Below are 23,855 nucleotides of genomic sequence, written 5' to 3'. Positions count from 1 at the left end.
CAAATCCCATAAGATTTGCTATCTTGGGCTTTCGGAAGACAAAAACTCGGAGGAAATGGAGCAAGAATCCTTGCTTAACCTACGTGTTTTTTTCCCTTTAATTTGAAATGGTCTGAAATGGTGAATTACGAGTAGGGCTACAACGACCTGTGGTAAAGGAGAGAAGTCAATAAAAAATAAGGGCTTTTCGTTCTCTTCTCTTAAACCTGCGGGTAAAAAACGCGGTTTTTGTTAAAAATAAATTAGTAACTTTATCTCTAATGGTTTTGAATTCGGTAATACTTTATTGGTTTAGGCGAAATTTTCGAAAGTAAAGAGCGCGCGCTCATCCCGTAGCAAGATAAATTGTTCGATACAAGTAAGAAAGGAAGAAGACTTGGCAAGCAAACGATGTCTCTCATATTTAATTGTGGATTTTCAAGAGTTGCCGTTAAAGAAAGTTTCCATAAACCGGGAAGGACGACGAAGGAGGCTGATCCCGTTCAGCGATGGAGAAACTACCAAGAAACGCTAGGTGAATCAGCACAGTCAATTTTCGCCGTTGACAAGTCCACATATCTGAGAAAGGCAAGAATTATTTATGATTCATTTCGAAAAATGAACTCTCGGAGCCGAACTGAATACCTCAAGTACTTTTCGCTTGCAAACTGGAACGGTTTACCCGATTCTCAGAAGTCAGAACACACTATGTCGCACTGTCATGCCTGCCAAGTACATCACTTCGCCATCCAGTCCCTCTTTCCGAACACTGTCAGGTTCACGCCGCAAAAGCTAGTTCAAGAAGCCCTTGTTGAAAATAGGAACGTAGCAAACAAAAAAGTAAAGCCCACCCAAAAAGCAATAAAAACGGCCGCAAAACACATTTACTTAAAAATAAATGGGCACTTTCAGAAAACGTTTAACGTTAGCTTTGCTGAAGCTCAAACTAAAGTATCCGAGCTCGAGTTACAGCAAAAGAAAAGCAAAATACAAAAGAAACGCGAACGTCGACAGCGAGCACGTCAAGAGAAGCAGAAAGTGCAAGAGGAATGGTCCAAACGTGACGCAGATACAATGCTGAGCACGAGGCAGTCTTACAGTCAGCGGGAAAAACAAAGGACCACTCTGTACTTTGAGACAATGGAGGAAGCAGCTGTAAGGGTTGGAAAACGGAAGAGACAGGAAGATCTTGGAGTTAGCAAGAAAAAACGCCATTCTCCACCGCCACATCAGGTCGACTTCGACAAAGAAAACCTCCTGAAAGAAGTAACAAATATGAAAGAAGGAGACAAGGTGAGGTTACTTGCATTTAACACAAACAGTGAAGTTCCTTACATCTACCATAAATACAATAATACAATGTAGATACACATACAAGTACATGGAAATTGTAGGGGGCCCTGGAAAAAATATGGAAGTCTAGTAACAATGCACTGATTCTTTAAAATAAAACAGCCTTAAGATTGCTTATTAACATACCATAAATTTTTTCCTAGATCAATTATTCGCATCTTGCAAGAAGATATGGTCTGGCAGATCTAAGGCTAGGAAATATGGTGGTAAAAGAGTACCTTGAAAACCAAGGAGTAGACCTAAAGCGTTTCCAGCAGCTGCGAAGAGGTGATCAGTCCCTTCCAAGGCGGAGACTGAACAGGATGGTTGGAGGAGACATCACTGTTCCTGTGCCCAGAACAAACAAAGAAATTAAACACACACTGAAGGTAAATCTTGTCTGACTGAAGTTTAACTAAAAATGTGTTTAAAATCCTTGAGAAAATTATTCAATGCAGCCAGAGAGTCTTTTTTTGTGACTATCAATGATGGTGACCTCTTAGTATTGTAATAATTAATAAATTTTTGTTGGTACTGATGCAGCTATTAAGTACAAAAATATTATGTACTTCTGTCAGTAGTTCACGTGCAGACAATTAAAACAAGTACAATGCTTTCCACAAGTTTACATGCAGTGTATGTGGCCATAAATGTACTCTCCCTGGCCACCCTCTTCATCAAACAAAAAAAGATGTAAACTACCACCAGATTGTTATGTGCCTATTAAGTTATTATGAAGGAAGCAAATTGTAATTAAAATGCTTTTTAAAAAAAATTTAAATACAGGACAGGCACATAGAGTCATTTCACTGTATTTCTCACTAGGACAAACTGGATGCAGGAGAATATACCATTGGTGAGCTGGTTGTTCCTAGGATGTATAAAAAGCTTGTTCTGAAGAGTGATGGCACCCTTCAACAAGTGGAATTTACAGTTTCTGCCAGAAAGATCCCTCTCTCTGAAATCAGAAAGAGAGAGCTTCAGAGATGCGAACAACTTGGCATTGTGCGTGCCTATTCTGATGCTCACTATGAAGACATGTCAGATGAGAAAGTTATAGAATGTCTGATGGAGATTGGTGAATGTGACAAGCATGTCCGGGAGGATTTAACAGCAAGCCAAAGAAAAGAACTGCTCATCAAGTTCCAGAGAACCAGGCATCTCATGATCTGGGGAGACAATTCAACCATTCTGAACCATGGTCACATATTGTACCTTATTCAGTGCCTTTATGATCCTGCCTTCTTCTACACCCCTGAAGAGATGAAGGCCAGAGGGTATGGAGATGTTGATGTAGCAGCAATTGTTGAAAGGCCTCATCTCTATATTCTTGGGAGATGTGGATCAAAAGAGGTTGAGCAGCTTGCATATGTTGAGACCAGACAAGAATGCCTTGATTACCTTCCTTACCAAGTAGAAACCAGTGATGGAGTTAAAGTGAATGATGTAATGCGGTTCTTCCATGGAGATGGCCCAGAGCAGCAGTTTGAGAGTGGAGAGCAGAGGGGAGGAAATGCTGGTTGTAGTGGATGTAGTGGAGATTCACGAAGGTATCGTGACCTTACATACAGTTTTCGACGCCCCCAATTGTCTCTAGCAGATCGGCAAAACATAGTGCTGGCAGGGCCCGCAGGAAAAGCAAAAAGAAATGGTGGAATCAGACCATTCAAAGATATGTCAGTTGCTGAACTGCGGAGGGAATGTAGAGCACGTGGATTGTGTGATGAAGGCTACAAGAAGGATCTGCAGATCATCCTAAAAGAGCATCTTGGTGGTATACAGAGAGTACCAGCAATGTTTACCATGGATCAAGGAAGAAGCATAAAGGATCTTCATTTAGGTATGTAATTAACTCAAATATTTACAGTACTAGCATAACACAAAGTTATTATAAAGTTATCTTTTACCATAAAGGAGAATTACTCTCCTTACTGTATGTTAAATTCATGGACTAGTGGCTCTATGGCTGGTTAATACAAATTAAACAATTTGTACTTTTATGTGCATTTGATCATTAAGGAGAAATCTAATTTTTTGCAAAGCATCATGTGCATGTTGTATTATTTTCTACTCACAGGGACAATAACAACTTTTATTATTAAATTGAACTTACTGACAAGTATCAAACAATATTGATTGTAAAAGCAAAATTAATTGGTCTGATTCTCCTAACATGGACCAGGACATACTGTACATGTAAAAGCAACACCTCACAATAGCAGTTTAAAAACACTCATATTTCACCCAAGCATATAACCAAATTTATATGTATTTATAAAATCCAGTTAAATTAATTTTCTTTGGTTTTATTTATTTCCTTTCACTATACAGGGATGTATGAGGTCCTTCCCACTGAACCATTACATGATGTGAAGGAAAACATCTCAAACATCATCACTGAAATTTCTGCCCACCTTTCAGATGATGTGAAAAAGTTGTGTGAGGAGACACTGAGCTTAGTTTCTGGAACAAAAGACCAACTGCGTGGTTCAGATTATCGTGAGATCTGTATCGTGCTTGCAAAACAGTTGAGAGGTGAACATTGTTCTACTTTTGAAGTTATATAGACTGAGGTCCTAATTAACTTTATACTTAAAATATTCAATTTGTCCTGACAATAATACTTTTGTTATTATCCCACCTCCCAACACACACCCCTGGTAGGTCAGACCAGTTTGGACTAAAATTGGCAGAAGAATCAGGAAAATGTTATTATAAGTCTCTAAAAATTTCGCATTTTTCACATTACATTGACATCTTATAGATAGTTACTTTTCAAAAGTAACCAGCTGTTGTGCTGTGTGCTTAATTACTGCTGTTCTGCTAAGTTATTTTTATCATCAAGTTGAACAGTTAACAACTGTTAATACATGTTGTACTCCCCACTTACAGAAAGTTGTTCTTTAGTTCTATCAAAATTATTTTTAATCAAGTGTTTTTATAGCTATATTTTATTATTTTCCCCTTCATAGGTTTTGTCGATGAGAAGGTACAGCTCTTGTTGGACACCATGACAGAAATCATGCAAATTCTGTATGCTAAGGTACAAGAGAGATGCCAAAAAAATGTATTAAGGCTTCACAATCAAACCTTTCTTCATGCTATTGCATGTGAGGAGGTTATTGGAAAGCCTATAATACTTACGGAGAAAAAATTCTATGGCCGTTACCTGCACTCACTGGTGTGCCATGCACCCATCCAACATCGCATCATCTGCTCCAGGTCAACCAACACTGAACAACAAGAGCGCCATTTCAACACTTTTGCCAGTATATCCCTGGCAACATCAAGCAGACGACCTGGAGAGATCATCACCCCTGGCCTGATCAGGATGCAAGCAGAAATGAAACAAGGTGAAATCAACCGACGAAGTGCCATTCAAGAGCAGGAGTCACGACTGGGGAAACTATCCAAGTGCTTGCCAAAACCAGAAAATAGTATCATCCCCCACAGAATCATCCTTAAATACCAGAGCGCCTATCAAGCACACCTGGAGCGCATTTCTGACTTCCTATTGTGTGGAGAAGGAGTTTGGTGGAGGCATGTTGCTAAAGGTGTTGAATTCTTTGATGTCACTTCCCCCTGTGAAACTCGAAGAGAAGTGCACACCCTTCCACCTTTACACCACTTTCGCTCCCACACACTGAAGTCAGAGAGTAAATACCTTCAAGAAAACTGGAAGAAGTGTGTATCATCAGCTCATATTCAAATACCTCACCATGCTATCAGAGTATTTGATGAAAGGGGTGAGCTTGACCACATCATTCACACTGGCTTCCTGCAGGATGATGAAGATGAAGACGAAAGTGAAACAGAGAGTGACAGAAATGAAGAATTGAATGGAGTTGGAAGTGAAGATTATGCAGAAGAGAGCAGGCTAATGGATCATGACAGTGAAGATGATGAAGATGAAACTGACAAAAGAGAAGAAAGAGTGATTGCTCTTGTTCAAGTGGGAGAGGACCTTTTGGGCCAGGGTGACCAGAGAAATGGGTTGGAACTAGAGAAAGATCAAGAAGAGACAGGGGTGATTACAGTGCAACCTGAAGAGTTACCAATTACTGGTGAAACCCATGAGACCAGCCACACTTTCAATGAACCCAATTTATCTACATCCTCCTTATACTCGACTATAGCCAAAAATGTGGCTAAAGTTATTGGTGAGACAGAGGATGTAAAGAAACTTGACAGTGCTAGAAACAATCTTCGAAAAAACTTAAACAGTAAGACTCTGCAGGAAAAATATGAATCTCAACTAGCTTATGTGCAGTCGCAAGTCCTTGCAAAGCACTCAGAAGTAACAAAAAAATTTAAAGAATGGGAAAAATTATTCACAACCGGAAATGATTGTTTAGAGCCAACTCTGGATGATATTGAGAAAGATGAGAAAGGATGCAACCTGTACAAGACCCTACGATTGTGTAGACAATTGTTAAAGCACTGGAAGATCACTATACACTTATAACCGTATTTATGTCTCCCTTACCTTACATAAGCACATGTGAGTGTCATCAAACCCAACACAAAATCCCGCAGTCAGAAAAATTATCTGACGGAATAGTTATCAGCATGCTGTCAACAATGAGTAATAAAAATACCCTAGGATTACTTTTTCAGTAAAAATTACGTGTACAATTATGTATGGCTGGTTTAGGTACAGCATAATCATTAATAAGGAGTGGAAGAGGGGAGTTTAACAATAAGAGATAAGCAGAAAAAGAAATTGAAAACAAGTCCAAGCCACAAGAGGGTTTCTATCCCAATCAAACAAAATATAAATAAGACGCGAGCACTTACCTCTCGATGAAAGTTGTCCTCCTCAATTGATTCTGTTTTCTTTCCGTTTCTTTTCTCTTTTTTTTTATTGTTTGTTTTGTTTTCTGTCATCTCTGAACTCTAACTTCGGAAACATTATTGCAAAGCGAAAATTAGTTTGCTTACCTTTCTGTCACTATGGTAACCCCTGAAGAGTTTCCTTAGAGGATGCGTAATTAGCGGCTACCGCTGACGATAAAGCGAGATTTAACTCGTGACATGATGTGACAAGCTCAAATCAATGCTTTCCCGCCTTCCCGCCAATTTTTAAGTGCATTTTCTGTGCAAACAAATCAACAACGAATATGGAGGATGTTGCGAATACTAGCAAATTAATTCCCTTTCGATGGCGTCAAAATACCATTGCTGAGCGGCGACGAATGAGAAACGACAGAAAGAAGCGTAAGCGGCTTCAGAGAAGAAAAGTTAAAGAGGATGAAGCAAGGAAGGCAGTTTCCGAACGCATACGTAAGGAAACCATGCAGAAAGATCGATTCCTATACCTTGCAAGGAAATATTACTTGAAGTGGCAACAAATAAACAAGGCCCATAAAAAACTTCAAGAAAAAGCTGGTACCCTATCACCGGTTTCTAGATTTGGAACCAACCCTAGGGTGAGTGGTGCTTCTGAAAACGTACATACACTCAAAAAGTCAGACTGATGTTGTATGTTGGGTTCTAGGAGGGGAGGGGGGTGTGCATTTTGAAATGAGTATGGTGCTTCAAGGAGAAAAGTCAGTGTTGAGTATAAGCTATAGTCTGTCGGATTAAGCGAAAATACAATCACCATTTTGATCAAATTATCTGATAACAACAACCTCATAATGCACATTTCTCTCCAGCTCAATGTTGGCAAACTGAAAAAATGTAGTCATAGCATCCCTGAAGTGTTTTATTTCAACAATGAACAGGGGTACAGAGGGGAAGAAGTGAAAAAAATAAACAATTGTATTCACACCACATCTGTAACCCCTATGCCCATCTAAAACAATAGAAATGCTTCCCTATACCATTTTATTTCTCATAATGTGTCAAGCAGGTTCTTATTATAGCTAGTAATTTGCAGATGAACTGTCTGCCCAGATAAAAAACACGATAACCAAACTTTGCCAAAGGATCAAAGGATGTCATGAATCACCATTTCACCAGAAGAATAAATGTATCTTTCAAAATAACAAAATGGCTGCAGAATTTGAATAGTACCTAATTTTTGAGATTTGAAAAATTCAAAAGGCACCCAAATGTCTAAAGTGGTGTAGGTAGGGTAAAAATTTACATTTCTTTTTTAAAATGTCACTTAAAAACTTAAATTAACTGCAATTCATATTTGCAGCTTTTTTCCCCACAAGGTATTATATCTGGCAGACATATACCAGAAATTTCTCCATACCAGTTAAGGGCTCCACAAGACAATGGCAATAAAGACATCACAGTTCACCTTGGTCATGGTGTATTTGGTAGTTGTCAAAAAAAGTATTACAAGGGAATTCCAGTAGCTGTGAAGGAGTACAATAACCTATCTTCTACTAAGGATATTCAACGTGAAGCAGATGTAATGGCAAGATGTTCCCATCCATCTCTTCCTCACATCTTTGGAGTCAATGTAACACAAAAACCTTACTTTCTGGTTTCCTATTTCTATGGTATTAACAACCAGACTTGTACTTTGTACAGTGCATTATACCATCCCACCATACCCTTCACAAAATATTGTGCTGGAAAGATTATGTTTGAACTGTGCCAAGCTCTACAGCACCTTCACATGAAACAACTTCTCCATCGAGATATCAAAAGTGATAATATTCTCCTGACAATTCTGCACACAGGATTTCATCCCATGCTCATTGATTTTGGCAAGTCCATTAAAGTATCTGAAGCTACTTCCAAAAGGAAGAGTCTAAGTGCACATGAACAGGATGGCTACCGTAAAAAGTACAGACACATTGCTCCTGAAATTATTCTTGGCCAGCCACCATCATTTGCTTCCGATTTATTTTCATTTGGTGTAGTCATGTCTGATATCAGTGCCAACATTCCTTGTGAAAATTGCTTTCTTGAAGGAAAAAGGAAATGCTTAGAAGAAGATCCCAAATTAAGATGTTCGATTGCGTACCTTCTCAATCAGCTTGAAAGAAATGTATCCCTTTGCAAAAAGTGAAAGCAGTTCCCAGCTGATAATTATGTATAGTATGGCCAAATTCAATGCTCCATTCATAAGCTATAAAATAGTAATTATGACAGCAGAGACCAGACAGTCGAAATGTTGCAAAGTGCACCTGACAGGCAGTTTCAGTTTGTTATTGTATTCACGCTACTGGGTTTTCAAAGTGCATTCATTTTTCGGAAACTCACTGCAAAGATGTAGTCATCTTTTGGTAGCCAGTGAAAACAATAACATCTACACAAGGCCTTTCACAATAATATGAGGAATGCCTACATGTACAATGTACAATGATCACTTTCCTACAACTACTCAAAGGGTTCACATTTAAAACAAAAATGTACATCATGAATTAAGAATTAAGATAAAAACTGACTAGCAGCTGTTGGACCTTTGTCCAATGGCACTCTTGTGTTGTGTTAGACCCATAAGCCACTCTTTTTGTAACACTTCAAGGGTTATGTGCATGAAGGAGCTCTTATCCATAGAAAAAATCCACTGCCAAAGGATCATCTTCTTGCTATCTAAATAATATCAGTCAAAATGTCCAACCAAATTTAAATTAGTTCAACACAGCAGTGGCACACTGAGATGAGCCTAAAGTAGGTTAATTTACAATCAAAGCCAATAATTTCAACTTTGACCATTCAAGAGAAATTAATAGTTGTTTATATTCTTGCTGAGCACAGTTATTGGTCGTTATTGTCAAAGTGGCCACAAATACTGCATACACATAGCTTACAGGTCCCGCAGCTAATAAGAGAGGAAAAACGTCCTGGGTGAAAATGTCGTGCACACTCTATTAGTGAATGAAACTATTAATTATAGTGAACAGCAATACACTTACGTTCAATGAATTGATTGTTGAGCTCTGAGGTGAACAACAAACGCAAAAACCAAATCGGCAGTGCAAACAGAAATTGAACATCCAGAACGTGGCTGCGTAGGGTATGCGTATCGCTCAAGACTTCAAGAGGCTTCAAAACGTTTACGTGAATGCGTCCCGCACATATATGCAGTTCGCCATGCCACTTACTTTGCGTGTGAAAGATCGAAACGGCCATCCAATGCTACATTATTGATCTTTGTAAGAACAATTTAGGTTTCCGGTCTCGTACACAGAAAGGCCAAAAACTAGCAGCTGTATAAAATACTAAAAATCTTTAACTTGTCTTGGAATGGCCCGTATTTAACATAAAAAATCTTGAGAATCCGACGTCCAAACACCTAACACGACAACCGTGGAGTGCTACACGCGACACGTAAGAGAAAGAAGTCATATGACACCACTTTTAACCCCAGTTGCCACGCTACGGGTTAAGAGGTTTCGGGTGTCAGAAGGTCTCAAAAGCGTTTTAGAACCAGGCCTTAATCTACTTGAGTGCCTCTTCAGGTGCTGATTACGCGCCTCTTTGTCCATTAACACGCTCCTGGGAAAATCCAAGAGTTCACGTGACCATAGAAAATATCATTGGTAAAGGTTCTTTTGGTCAGGTTGCCAAAGGAACAGCAGTAGGACTTCGAGGAAAGCCAGAAACGACTACAATGGGTATTAAGATGCTTAAATGTGAGCTCTTGTACTGTAAATTTAATGACAGTCTTGCCTTACAGTCATTCAGGAAATGTTGCCATGTTAGAGTAATGTTTTAGCTTTTGCCATTTCATAACTTATGTTGTCATTTCAGTTTTTCGCTCATTATTCCCATGAACCAAATTATTTTCCTTGTTTTTAATTCTCTAGCAAACGCTGCTGAATCAGACGAGCGAGATTTGATGAAAGAACTTGAAACAATGAAGCAGCTGAAACCACATTCTTACGTCATTAAACTTATGCCGCTTGTGTTACGTAATCTAGTACGCTTTAGTTATGCGGGTCTAATTTTTCTATACACAGCTTCCTTTTGATTTACTTTGTAACTCTGTCTCGTTATCTTTTTTCAGTCATTATAAACTCTCCTGGATTTTATGACTGTCTAAGACCGAATATTTGCCTCTGAACTCATCATTCTGCTGTGTAAGCAAAAACGCGTTTTTAGCGAAATATTTGGTGTTCCAGCTTTCTTTTTAAAACTGCATCTTCTTTTTGCGATTCGCTCAAAAATATCAACCATGGCTGGATTATTAATTGATTTCTTGTTTTCTTTAGCTTTGTTATTCATTTAATTATCATATTGTTTGTTTGATCTCTTCAGAGTCGCTGTTGGTTTTGATTGAATATGTGCCTTTTGGGGATCTGCTGAGTTACCTGAGAAAGAGCCGCGGATTAAATGATACTTACTACAAAGACCCAGATATCAAACCACAAAACAATCTGACGTCGCAGCAGCTGATGAAGTTAGCCTGGCAAATCGCAGAGGGAATGACTTATTTGTCCTCGAAATCTGTAAGTTAATTAAAAACACAAGGCAAAAAACTTAATTCTTAAACGTTTTTTGTAAGGTGTATTGCCATGTTAAGCCCTTTCTTTCGTAGAAGATCACGGTCGGATAATGCAAACGTATTTTGACTGTCTAGTAAAAGCTTTTTGCAATAGAGGAACCTTCCCGATTTTGATACCATCATATAAGTTTTATCCCAATGTGCAAATGGTGTTACTTTTGCATTGTTCCTAGAACATCCCATCTAATGAAAGAATTAATTTTGCACAACAAATATCCATTTAGTGTCACGGAATAAAAATAATTAAAACTTGAAATTTCCAAAATTTGTCATCGGTCGCAAAAGCTGCTACACTACAGAATTCTACTTTCTTTGAAATCTTAATATAAGCATTTTAGGAAATACGCAAACCATATTATATCTCCTAGATATTTCTTTTTTTCCCTATCTAAACCATTTCTTTTCACTTCTTTTCTTCCACAGTCGCTAATTTTGGCTGACGAATCACTTCTTTCTTAGATCATCCACCGAGACCTCGCAGCCCGTAATGAGTTGGTTGGACAAAAGGAAACGTGTAAAGTGACAGACTTTGGAATGGCCAGTGAAGTGCAGGATGAAATATTTATGAACGAAAGAGTAAGGTAATCAAGAGCTAGGGAAGATGAGGGCGGTACTACTCATTCACATATCGCTCCATCTAATGATCTTTCATAATGATTGTTGTGGTATAGCTGATCTATTCTTGGATTCGCTCATGAAATCCTTGGATGAGTATAACTTTAAATGAAACTGCCTTTAGCTTGTCACTTATAACTTTTGAGCTATTCACAGAGTGATATTTGAAACATTTAGGGCCGTCTTCTCGTGAAATGGACTGCTTTTGAAACTTTGTTGCACGGCTAATACACCACCAAAAGTGACTTGTAAGTATATCTGACAATCACCTAGGGCGACTTTCCTGCAAGATTTACCAATTTTAATCAGGACATGAATTTTATGCTTTGTAAAATAATACATCTTAGTTGTCGTATGTACTGTTAGTGTCCTCAGTCCCTTAATTTATATTCGTATGACTTTTCTTTCCGTAGATGGAGTTATGGAGTTGTCCTTTACGAGATTTTCACCCTAGGTATTTACTATATTTAAGTTAACAATGTATTATGTTCAGTAAGACAAGCGCAGTGAGCTTCTAAGCAGCCTTTGTGACACAGGGTAGTGTTCCAGCGAAAGAAGTTGTTTCGTTATAATTATATTACGATGGTTTTGTTATTCTGCCAGGTGGTTCGCCTTACCCCAGAATGGATGGAAAAAAATTGCAAACTTACTTAAGAGGGATACAGGATGCCTAAACCACAACACGTCGATGAAAAATTGTAAGTTTGTTTTTCAACTCATCCTCTTTAATCGCACAAGAAAACGTTCTTTAAATCTTTAACAGATCATTTGAAAAATACCAGATATCAGATCATAATGAAATGCTGGAAAAATGACCCGGATGCAAGACCAACATTCACTGAATTGAAAAATCAGCTTAAGGACATGGAAACCCAACATAAGGTGAGAATTGTGATCAAGTTTCTTTTTTATTCAAGAGTGACTGGCTTGAGCTCAGCTTGTTAGGGTTTTCAACCAAATCAGCATTTATCTGGATGACTTTGTAATATGTCTCATCTCTTTCATTTTTTAAGAAGCCATCTTTTCTTCTTATGTCACCGCAATTAGTACCCCTCACCAACAACAACAACAACAACAACAACAAATTAAATAGATAAAATAAAGACATAATAGAACTGCGAAAGAGCAAACTACAACTTCGGACAAAACCTGTTGAGACACATTACAAAAATACCTATTTTTGCACTCAGCCTGACAAAAATGCTTACCGTCGCAAATGCAAAGACTGTTTCCCCCCTCCCCTATTGCAACGTTGTTTGCGGCAACACAAGAAATGCATGCTTGAGCTGTTAAGCCCCAACAACATAGTACCAGGGGTGGGGAGGGGGGCAAGTTTTCTCCTTTTGGAAACGTTTTTTGCATGGCGGGAAATTAAAAATTGCATTGAAATGTCTCCGCAACAGTTTTTCCTGGGGTTGTAGAATGTTCTGAGCCCATAGCCTCAAACACTTTCTCCTTGAATTTGTTTGAAAGCTTGCCGCTCATGAGGATAACTACTTATAACGCAAGAGGAACCCTTTTTCTAAATGACGCTGATTATTGTATTTTTTTCTTCGCTGCTGAGGCTGATCAACATGAGTATGTACGACAAGCAGTTGTATGCAAACGTCGAGGATTTATTAGTTTAGTTGGATACACGTCCACAATGTATGATCGGCTAACAATTTCAACACTTTGCCACAACGAGTTTCACGGATTAATCATCTTTGTCTTAAACGATTACATTGTGCTTTTTATATTGTTAAACGGTGAAACGTTATTATATGTTTTCACTCGTTTTAACGATGAAGTATACTCTCGTATTTCTCGTTGACTTGTCAAGCATTTACACCTCTGCTCCACTTAATTAAGCGTTTGCGATCGGTTTATTTTAAGCTAGTTTCTCATCTGAAAGGTAGGACCACGTGGACAGCGTACTGACATCAGAAGATTGGTTTTGGCATCTTTGCATTGTAACGTACCTTTCAAGAGAGAAACTTAATTACTAGATTGATCTCGCCCTGAAGGCCAGAGTTGTTTAAATTTCTCAGTTACTCCTAAGGAACTGCTTCGCCGCCGAACTTGCTTGTCTGGAGGGAAGCTATCGTGCGCATGCTATTGCTTTCCCGAAGCCTTTATTTACTTACCATACTCACTCGAAATACGTTTACACTTATTAAAACTATGCTAGGCACGTTACTTCTGCATTAGTGTTTTGCACATACCAGCTACTACTCCACTTCTTGTCCTAGGTAGGTGTTTAAGCCTTTCTTTCCTGGACACGATGTTGGTTTGCTATTTTTTAAATGTTTTATAATAAAGAAAAAGGTGTTGAAAAATTGGGAGTTAACCTTCTCTGCATGATGATGCTATAGAGAACTTTACATCTTTCACTTTAAAGGCATCAATCTGTTCTATCTTAGTTGGCTTATTTCTTAAATATTTCTCCATTGAAATTTCTGTATAAATGCGCAATAGAGCGGAAAGTTTGATGATTGAGGTGAGGAGTAATTTCTTTTTGTCCTCAGAAAGCATTCGTATTGCGCGATTTTAGACAAACGCGGGCATTTAGGTACTGAGATATATGCAAATTGCAATGTTATGACTCAGACTGCAGCATGTGAATGAGGCTTAGGAACTATTCTAGAACCGAAAATCTCAAAGTCAGCAAACCCCTGACCGTTACAATTAGATTTTTTTGATATCCTGAGCAAGATCTGGAAACCCGTAGCTGCATTCTGGTTCTTTATCATTAGTTTAGTGATGAAGAACCGATAGAGGGGGATATTGATACAATTCGTTGCCGATGAACAGTCTTTTGTAGAATTAGATATGATCAATTCTGTCTAAAAAGTACAGTTTCGCTGATAAACAATAGGAAATTCTCAATTTCAAAGAGAGAGCCTCTAGGGGCACGGAGAAAAGAACAAGAATGAAGAATGAAACTTTTTTTTAGGGGAAATGAATTGTTCAAGGTTTACAGTCAATCGACGGAATTTTAACCCCATTTATGGATGACGTAATTGTTTATGCATATGGGGTATAATAGTAGTATACCTTGGATATTCGAATGTGTGACTTGGAGGCAATCCTCAGAAAAAAAGTCTGCATCAGTGAACTCGAAAAATATCCCACAGTGTACCATTCATTTTCTTGCATGACAGAAGAAGAAATTACATGAAGTTTTAAACGTTAGCCGTAAAAACCATTAGCCCAGTAAGACCCTCCTATCGAGGAAAGGTCAGTTACATTAAATAACGCGAAAAATCTTGGTCTGTCACTCCTGACTTCAAGACTAGCATTAACCTTGGAAGTTAAGAGACCACCTTATTCAGGTAAAAGAGGGGAGGACGGAGCCCTTCTTTATAGTTGTCGTTGTTCTCTGATATTTTGGGAATAGTTTACCGTTAAATAGAGCATATAAAGTTAGAGCTGAAAGTTATGGTTTGTGCACCAGGGTTGGGCTCGAGGTGTCGATTAGAATGGAAGATTCGGAAACGAAGTCCTGTTTTCCCTTAAAGGAATTTCATTAGTTTTCTTTGAAATCACCATTTCTGCTTAAACAAAAACTCAAAAAATCTTGAAATGTAGTTGCCTTTAGTCTACTATATCTTGTATTTGACATAAAAACCCTAGACTTGCGATAATCAACAGAATAAAAATTCTTCATGGTGGGATAAAAACTTAGCCACTTAAGCTAAGTTTACATTTACATTCAATTACTTCTTAGTGCGTATTGCTGTTACGTAATATCGCACCTGATTGGCTCGCTTTTGGTTACATAACTGATATTCCTCGAAGTGGACACGATTGATTAGCTATCGTGTACAATTGATAGTTTGCATCAAAATATAAGATCTCCAGATTTTACTGTCAGTAGTGTATTTCGTTACATAAGGTCAAATAGTGCTACCGCTGTAAGTTACTTCCAATCTTGCCGTAAATCTGTTATCCAAAGTAAAAGTAAAATAACTAATTACGAGTGCTGTACGGTAGACATACCATCTTGATTACTGAATAAAATACAGTTAAATTAGAGGAATGAGAATGATCGGTTGACCTATGAATACTCTACAAACTGGCGACGAGGATTCTGTAGAACTCACAGAAGAAAATGAAGAAATAGAAGCAGTAGAAACTCCTCTAAGAATGGAATGGTCCATGTTTGCATGTCCATTAGCGTTCAATGTAGACGCAGCCGATTTGTACTGCGAGTGGAAGCTTTGGGTCAGTGCGCTCGGCCTATATGCCTTTGCCACTGAAATAACGAATAAGGACGACCCTATCCACCGAGCGACCCTTTTGCACTGGCTTATTTTTAAGGAGTCTTGTATTCTGTCTTAAGCCTACCTCAGATTGACTAATCAATCAATTCATGTAATTGTCATTTGTTTGTTTGCCTTAGTCCCTCAGTTCAAAGGATTTTTAAAACTCTGCCCGGCAGTCACGAAATGCCAAACGAAACCAAGGAAGCATGGAAAACTACTTCGGCCCGAAAAGAAACGTGGCTTCTGAAGGATATAAGTTCCGACCAAGGGGACAAAGGCCAGATGGGACGATCGATACCTATCTCGCTGCCCCCAAGAGAATTGGCAAAGACGTGCGATTTTGGCGCGTTAGAAGAGAAATGATCCGAGGTCATATCGTGGAGAAATGTGCACCTAACAGCCTTCAGCAAAAACTCCTATAGCAAGACGATCTAGACTTGAAGAGGACCATCAAAATAGCGAGAAGCGACAAAACCTCAAAATAGGATACTATCTTGATTACGAAAGGAACCGAAGAAAACCCGATACCAATGGATCGAATGCACGGAAATCGGACGGAATCAGAGATGGCAAGAACTTTACCTGTTACCGATGCGGCGGAATGGATGGACACTGTCTTGATGTATGCGGTACGATTAACTCAAAATGCAACGCCTGAAAAAATACTGCCGTCATCTTTCCAGGGTGTGTAAATCGACTAAGAAACCCTAGCGCCGTTCAAACTGGAACATTAACCAGAAGCCAAGCAAGAACCCTAAGAGAACCGACAAGAAAGTACGAAACTTGAGAAAAAGGATGGATTAACGAATAAATGAGCTCTGACGATGAGTGAACATTTGTTCTCAACAAACAGTCCAAGTTAACTTAAATGGACAGAAGAAAAAAATGATAATGGATACCGGATGTAAGTACAACGCTATTTTCTCTTGACTACACAAATCTCACTCACTCCCGACTTGGTAACCAACCAGCAGAAAAACGGTAATATTGTTTTACCGCTGTCCAAAAGGAGTTTTAATTAATAACTTTTAATGTATGTTTTTTCCTCAGCAGCGGCTGATCAACATGTCTATGTAGGACAAGCAGTTGTATGCAAACATGGAGGATTTATTGGTGTAGTCAGACACACGTGACGGTGTATGACTGTTTAACGCTTTGAACACTTCGCCACAAAAGGTTTCAGGATTAATTGCCTTATACTCATACTTGGTAGAGGAAGCCATGCTGTTTCAAGCAGTTAGGCTGGAACGGTGTAATTTAATTAATTTTATATTTTTAAGCAGTGAAACGCTATCATAGATTTCGCTTTACCGATACAATGTACTCTCATTTTTTTCCATCAACGTATGCTCGACTTAAGCGTTTGTGTTCGGTTCACTTTCTGGCTAAATTGTGAAAGGCAGGACAGCTCACACAGCGTCTTAACGTCTTTGTATTGCAGAATTATAGTAAATTGCTAAAAAACTGTTTTGCTGCGAAACGCGCCTGTTTGCAGGAAAGCTATCTGGCTATCATGCCCATATTCAGCCTTTTCTAAGACCGCATTCACCTGCGATACGAAGCCAACATTAGTTACTAAAATTAGCAGTATCCTATATGTAACGCGTTATATTACTTCTACGTGGAAGTATCATTACTTGTCCAAAATGCCTATAGTTTTCACGTAGTAGATACTGCTTCTCGACAAAATTGTTCTACGGTACTTGTTTAACCCTTGATTTTGCTTGAACGCGATGTAGCTTTAAAATGTTTTTACAATGAAAGTGTTAAAGTTTGGAATTGACTCTGTCTTCATGATTATGCTGTACAGAAGTTCACAACTGTTACTTAAAGTCATCACTCTAGTATATCTTGCCTAGTTACCTTTACCCATCTCTCTCTCTTCAGAAGAACTGACGATACTAATGCTAGATTACAAGGTCAGAGAAAGCTCAGGGAAGTGTTAGTAATCACTTACGTGTTTCAGGACTCTTACATCCGAGAGACCATGTTCTCCTGTCACTCTCGTTCGGGTTAAAAGTCGCTAAATCTTACATGAATATTATGCTCTTGTTTCCTTAGCTGCGCTAAATCATTGAACTAGAAACCGTACGTAGTATGAAATGACGCTCAACGAGTCAGGAACAGAAGTTGATTGAGAAATGATCTAAACATAAAAATGAAGGGGAGTGATTTTTGCGTTTGTTTTAAAATATTCACTTATGTTAATTTGTGGACACTCCGAAATGGCTTTTATCTAATATATCTGTGGGAGACAAAAGGCTGAACTTCGTAAAATACAAAATATAGTAGGACTAAAAGCAACTATATTTTAAGATTTGAGGGTTTTAGCAAAGCTGAAATGGTGTTTGTAAGACCAAATTAGTGAATTATATTTAGGAGGAAAAAGTGACTTCGTTTCTGAATCCGCTCGGCTTCCTTAACAGCCACTGACCGTAAATATCGAGAATCCGCCGACAGTTGCAAAATTTCGTACTTAATTTTATTTTTTCTAAAAGACCTTTTTAATGGACCTTTTGCGAAAATTATATCAAAAAGTTCTATCGCGCTTTTTTCTCCGAAAAATCCAAACAATTCACGGTACGCCTGGATGCCCGTTGTCCCCCGTATAAGCAATGCAAAATTATACAACTTCGGCAACTTTGTACGCCGCAACACGACCCAAACTCGCTTTTAAATTTTGTTTGTTAGCAAACTGTCCTTTTATCTTTTGGAAAAGATTAGTTTCTTGTTATGTTGTCACATCAAGTCTGAATAGTGACACAAAAGCTCAAATTCAGGTCAACTTCATGAGGAAGACTACCATATATACTCACAAATCATAATATATATCATCTTGAAGCTTTATCCTTGTATTTTAATTCCTCAAATTCTCTATCTTGGCCCGCTTTAAGCGTTGCGTCCAAGTATAACGGGATCTGGAGTGGTGTACCGAAAGCAGCAAAAACATTTTTGGCAACTAGTATTTTCGAGCTACAGGAGCTCGACGAATTTAAGTAATTTTCAATGGTAAAAGTGCATATGACTTGATTTATGCTTTTTTGTGCTTACTCAATTTCTTGCTCAAAATCAATAGTTGAGGCAGCGCTCATTTTAAAAACTAGCAAGGTTGTTTTGTTAGGTTGATGATGTTAGGTTGATGATGATGTCTCATGGGGGTTAAAACATGTTGAAAAATTTCTATTTATTTAGTCTTGACCGCTGTCTTATGCTGTTCAAGACTAAAATTGCTCTCACTTACAGATTTAGAAACGCCCATTGAAAATATGTCATTACTAAGAGTATGAAGAAAACTTCGTATCTTATCTGAGCTTAAGAACATCTCCACTAGAAAGGGTTTATTCATTCATATGTCAAGCTCTTTGCATTGAGAACTGATGTCCCGGATCCATTTTTTACTACAATGCACGAACTTATTTTGTCGTGAGACAACAGAACAAATTTTATATTATCGATCTTTCCCATATTTCTTATATGGAGCGAAGTAACTTTTGTATGGAGCGATATAGCTATATTATGGAGCGAAGTAACTTTCGTATGGATCGAAGTGACTTCGATTATGTAGCGAACTGAAGTTTGGTTGGAACGAAGTGACTGGGGGCGTAATGGCCATGGGGCGAGGTGGCCGGATACCTTTGTGATCATGTCTTTCACAGTTGGATTAATTTGAAGTTCCACTCAGGGAATGAGAAAATTCACCATTTAATTAGAATCACCCAGGCGAAAATGGAAGATTTCAAAAAAGAAAATAAAAAAGATGAAACCTTGCAGCTTCTCTCCCCTCAGGTTTTACAAGGTTGGCCCGATAGTGTGGGGAAAGTTGACTAGGCATTAAAACCGTGCTAGCCCCAACGAGATGACATACCAGTGGAAGATGGGCTGATACCTCTTGAAAGCCTTGTTATAGTATCTGAATCATTGAGGGGCAAACCCACAGAGGGTACTTTGGTATAGAAAAAGGTAAGTTACGGGCCAAATCCTGTGTTCACTGGCCAGGCATATACTAAGAAATAGAAAATCTTGTATATTCATGTTGCATTTGCCAGAAATATAACAATTCCCAACAAAATTAAAAGGAGCCCATGATGCTATCAGACATCCCTTCAAGACCGTGGCAAACAGTAAGCGCAGATCTGTTCTATGTGCAGCAGTCGTGGTTCCTCATAGTTGTCGACTACTACTCCAAGTTCCCATTGTTAAGAAGCTTCACAACCTGGCAACCAGAGCCGTTCTTAATGAGATAAGAATGCAGTTCACAGAAAATGGAGTCCCAAAATCTCTTCAAAGCGACAACGGTACTCAATTTACCTCCGGCGAGTTCCAACAACCGTCAAGCAAATATGGCTTAAAAATTGTAACGTTATCCCCCCACTACCCACGTGGCCATGGGTTCGTTGAACGCCTAGTTCAGACAGTTAGGAAGATAATCCAAAAATGCAGAGAGAGACTAAAGAGTACATAGATCTAGCCCTGTTAGCTCTACGAACAACGCCCCTCAGTTCCAATATACCTTCAACGACTGAATTAATGAATGGCCGCGCCGAATGTTCAAATTCACACTCCCTGGTAAGATCTAGCCATTAAAGAACCAAGAAGAAGTTAGAAATTGGCTCAAAGCAAGACAAGATAACCAATGTTAATATTATAAGAGGCACACCAAGGACTCCCTGAACTTCACAGGAACCAAACCATCTATAAACAAAATCCCGTCAGAAAAGCGTGGAGTCCTGCCAGAGTCATAGATCAGGGAGATATGCTCAGTTCAGAAATAGAAACTGAAACTGGTGCTAAACTACGAACAAATAGGATCCATCTACGACCAAACAATTCTTCCAACAACCTAGTAAACAATTTGTCGAGTTGCATTCCTCAAGGAAGTGTAACTTCGCAATCCTCAAGCGCCAATCCACAATGTTGCACCTCATCAGAAACTGAGAAGGGTCATGGAAAATCGCGTTCGGGACGTGAGATTCGAGCACTGGAAATACTTAGCCTCATAGTTATTATTGGTACTATGATATACGAGCACTAGAAAGTAAACCCTACATACTCGAATGATTATATTCACTGCCAGTATATATACATTATACTTGTACTGAGACATTGGCTCTAGTGAATGTTTTTTTATTTTGTTTCTTTCCGTATCACTTAACATAGTTTTAAGAGAAGGGATGTAGCATATTAGCACGTGATAATAGCACCTATTGTAAGTTATATCTTAGGTACTTATATGTAAGTAAGCTGGCACATTATGCAAATACAGGGAAAGCACACGCACGTGGTGTGCACAAGTCGGACGCAACAAGGTCTTCGACTATATTTATACTACACACACGTCTTTTCTTATTGCCCAATGTATCGAAGAAAAAAACATGAAAAGTTAATAATAGAATCTTGAAATCTTTGGCCATAACCAATTTCTATGCGCTGAGGGCCGAGAAAACAACTAGAATAGTTTCCTTCGTTTTTTTGGCGCTAGTGAACGCTAGTAAAAGACAAAATTTGAGCTGTTTGTTTTGGGCTGATCGTCTTTCTGATCTTTATGCAACCGTCAGAGCTTCATCGTCATACCTCATCTCCCGGCCTCGTTCAGTGTCTTCATTTAGACACGGAGGCGCGCTATAAAAGGAGAGGTGCCTTAGGTACCTCTGAACCATTTGTCAATAAACCGTCGTGTGATGTACAGCTCTAAGAGCGTAGTCAGCTTGAGCAATAGCTAATCCAAAGCAGTGAACAGCGGGCACATTCCTCAAGATTTTTTTATGTCTTCATCACAATACAAGAATTTTTGAGATTTGTATTTCCTTTCACCAATGGAAACTGTCGTTATTTGTGGCGGTAAATTTGAGATCGAAGTAGGTGGTTCGCAAGTTACATCATTGCCTCCATGCTGGTGGAAGTAAACAATAGATATCTCACTAGCTCCTTTTGTTCCTCTACCAGCATTTGTTCCTTTCACCATTGTTACCCTAGAGGCACCAGAGGTACCTTTCCTTTTATAGCGCGCCTTCGTGTTTAACACTTCACTTACAGTCCTGGTTTTCACTGTCTAAGGCATCTACTAATAGACTGTGGTAAACGTCACACCCAAGGACAATCGTATCATCTGCTTTTGCGGGGTCCACAACAATACTAACAATACTGACTTACTCTATCTCTCCTTTAGCAGTTGTCTCCACACTGAAATGGAATTAGAGATTATTGTGCAAAGAAAGTAACCTTTGCTTTAGCTTTCTCTGCAGTATAAAGGTTCGCTTTAAGTCTGGCTCGATATAAAAGTGACGGTTGCCTTTGAAGCTGGTTGCATTCCTTGACACAAACAGAAGTACACTCAGAGACAACGACCTTTTAGGCACTAGAGTGGTTATGAGCTAATTTTTCGTCTGGAGTGATTTCTTGTTCCACTTGTACACGTTCTACGGCAAAGTCTACTGAAATTGTACGATGAGTAACTAGTGTAATATATGAAAGTACTCAGATACAGTGAAATATATGAAGTTCATATATTTTGAACTGCGGTATTAGATACGTATGATGCACGATCCTAGCAGTAGATAGCGCTATTTAAGCAATAGCGAAAATCAGACCTGAAAAAAATCAGGCCTGTACGGGACTCGTACCACTGACCTCTGCGATACTAGTGCAGCGCTCTACCAATTGAGCTAACAAGCCAACTGGGAGCAGGCCGTTAAGTTGATTCGTAATAAACCCGTGAAAGTGATAAATCAGATACAGTGAAATATATGAAGTTCATATATTTTGAACTGCGGTATTAGATACGTATGATGCACGATCCTCGCAGTAGATAGCGCTATTTAAGCAATAGCGAAAATCAGACCAGAAAAAAATCAGGCCTGTACGGGACTCGAACCACTGACCTCTGCGATACTAGTGCAGCGCTCTACCAATTGAGCTAACAAGCCAACTGATTAATCACTTTCACGGGTTTATTACGAATCAACTTAACGGCCTGCCCCTAGTTGGCTTGTTAGCTCAATTGGTAGAGCGCTGCACTAGTATCGCAGAGGTCAGTGGTTCGAGTCCCGTACAGGCCTGATTTTTTTCAGGTCTGATTTTCGCTATTGCTTAAATAGCGCTATCTACTGCGAGGATCGTGCATCATACATATGAAAGTACTATAGGTAATGCGCTTTGTGTACTCTTGCACTGAATTGGAAAAGCTAAGGAGTGAGAAAATTTGAAAACTTAAGGCATTTCTTTTCCTTGCCTCATCTCTGCGAAAAGATTTTCAACGAAGAGTGTGGTCAGTGATTTCAAGTTGACGCTGTCAAAAAGCGATGGAAAAATTTCATGAAGTGTAGCACAAATGCTTTCCAGAGATAGTATTGTCAACTTGATCTCCCTCAACGTTTGAACAGATCACATACCATATGGACCTCGAAAAATCCTTTCACTCGCTGGGGGACCAACCACCTCCCTCATCTTGTTCACATCTCGCTATGAATTCGTTTACTTGTTCAACCTTTATCTCTTTGGACGAAATTCTCTCTTCACGTCTGTCTCCTACACACCAAAAGTGTTCCAAAACTTCTTCAGGTTATCCAGAAACTGATAAAAAACACATTTGGCTTGGGTAATTACAGAAGAATCTCACAGAACAATACAGTATTTAGCTCTGACCGCACTGAGGTAGATTGATACAAATCAGCCTCCGTACTATCTCGTTGCCCTTGATTTCCTGTTGCCACAAGGAATTTAACCTTATTCTTGGAGAAAAAAAGTGTTTCCACAGTCTCTGACGTTATATCGATAAAAACGAGACTTCTTGACTTCCAAGGAAAGGCAGGACGTGTATCTTTCGGCAATCGGTTCTGTTTCCGGTAAGTGCTTCCCAGGTGCGTTCTACTGCCCCAATGGCATCTTGATCAGTCTGGCTTCAAAATGAAGCGATGAATAATTTGTTTTTGCATGCACAACCCCGAACACCTGCGTGTGAGAGCCAGTGCTCTGTGGAAGCGAGGCTTTTATATCCATACCATGGAACCTCACCCGAACATGCAAAACATTTCTTGTTGACTGGTCAGCGATAAAATGTGTGGCATTGACATGAACATGCAACGCTGTCGGTTACCTTAACTTACACCCCTCAGTATGGTTCCACTTGAAGTTTGGAGTAAGCTTCCACTTTGCTTTTCGGACGTTGCTAGTTCCTCGTGTAAACGGCTATCTTGGCTGCTATCCAGTATGATAGCTTTTGCTGAAGCTCATACTTTTTATGTTCTTGGCTCCACGTTTTAAAACTGAGG

At 39.0% G+C, this 23,855-nt stretch overlaps 2 protein-coding genes, 2 long non-coding RNA genes and 1 pseudogene across 5 annotated transcripts; 3 read left to right on the top strand and 2 right to left on the bottom strand.

Annotated features, from left to right (window-relative positions):
* Positions 1-388: 388 nt before the first annotated feature.
* On the bottom strand, positions 389-6,250 carry LOC148726850 (uncharacterized). The gene is made up of 4 exons (XR_015989747.1): positions 6,109-6,250; positions 5,798-5,883; positions 1,551-1,659; positions 389-1,236 (listed from the first exon to the last, which is right to left on the bottom strand). It is a non-coding gene; the product is annotated as an uncharacterized LOC148726850 (long non-coding RNA).
* LOC148726851 (uncharacterized) lies at positions 1,519-5,949 on the top strand. Of its 2 annotated transcripts, none has more exons than XM_088727654.1 (4): positions 1,519-1,700; positions 2,137-3,151; positions 3,733-3,846; positions 4,284-5,949. In XM_088727654.1, exons 1-4 carry the CDS (start codon positions 1,533-1,535, stop codon positions 5,774-5,776), a joined length of 2,790 nt encoding a protein of 929 aa, XP_088583780.1. In that variant the 5' UTR covers positions 1,519-1,532; the 3' UTR covers positions 5,777-5,949. The 2 variants fall into 2 exon arrangements, with proteins under 2 accessions (XP_088583780.1, XP_088583779.1); XM_088727653.1 differs by having other exon boundaries at positions 1,520-1,700; positions 3,643-3,846.
* Positions 6,251-6,303: 53 nt separating the features above from the next.
* On the top strand, positions 6,304-8,970 carry LOC148726849 (putative serine/threonine-protein kinase DDB_G0281745). Its single transcript, XM_088727853.1, has 2 exons — positions 6,304-6,740; positions 7,460-8,970. Exons 1-2 carry the CDS (start codon positions 6,432-6,434, stop codon positions 8,282-8,284), a joined length of 1,134 nt encoding a protein of 377 aa, XP_088583979.1. The 5' UTR covers positions 6,304-6,431; the 3' UTR covers positions 8,285-8,970.
* Positions 7,560-9,665, bottom strand: LOC148726848 (uncharacterized). The gene is made up of 2 exons (XR_015989774.1): positions 9,324-9,665; positions 7,560-8,811 (listed from the first exon to the last, which is right to left on the bottom strand). It is a non-coding gene; the product is annotated as an uncharacterized LOC148726848 (long non-coding RNA).
* Positions 9,666-9,667: 2 nt separating this feature from the next.
* On the top strand, positions 9,668-12,974 carry LOC148726847 (tyrosine kinase receptor Cad96Ca-like; annotated as a pseudogene).
* The last annotated feature ends 10,881 nt before the right edge of the window (positions 12,975-23,855 follow it).

Source organism: Stylophora pistillata, chromosome 7 (genome assembly GCF_964205215.1).
Source record: "Stylophora pistillata chromosome 7, jaStyPist1.2, whole genome shotgun sequence".
NCBI classification, from domain to species: domain Eukaryota; kingdom Metazoa; phylum Cnidaria; class Anthozoa; order Scleractinia; family Pocilloporidae; genus Stylophora; species Stylophora pistillata.
Note: the sequence above shows the minus strand (reverse complement) of the source record. Positions and strands in the feature narration are given on the sequence as shown.

What these genes read in the sequence shown, in the direction of transcription:
- LOC148726851 (XM_088727653.1), top strand. Translation starts at nt 1,533, where the DNA reads ATGGTGGTAAAAGAGTACCTTGAAAACCAAGGAGTAGACCTAAAGCGT. An exon ending in AAATTAAACACACACTGAAG is followed by an intron (nt 1,701 to 2,136) that starts GTAAATCTTGTC and finishes ATTTCTCACTAG; the next exon opens with GACAAACTGGATGCAGGAGA. An exon ending in GCTTGCAAAACAGTTGAGAG is followed by an intron (nt 3,847 to 4,283) that starts GTGAACATTGTT and finishes TCCCCTTCATAG; the next exon opens with GTTTTGTCGATGAGAAGGTA.
- LOC148726849 (XM_088727853.1), top strand. Translation starts at nt 6,432, where the DNA reads ATGGAGGATGTTGCGAATACTAGCAAATTAATTCCCTTTCGATGGCGT. An exon ending in GATTTGGAACCAACCCTAGG is followed by an intron (nt 6,741 to 7,459) that starts GTGAGTGGTGCT and finishes TCATATTTGCAG; the next exon opens with CTTTTTTCCCCACAAGGTAT.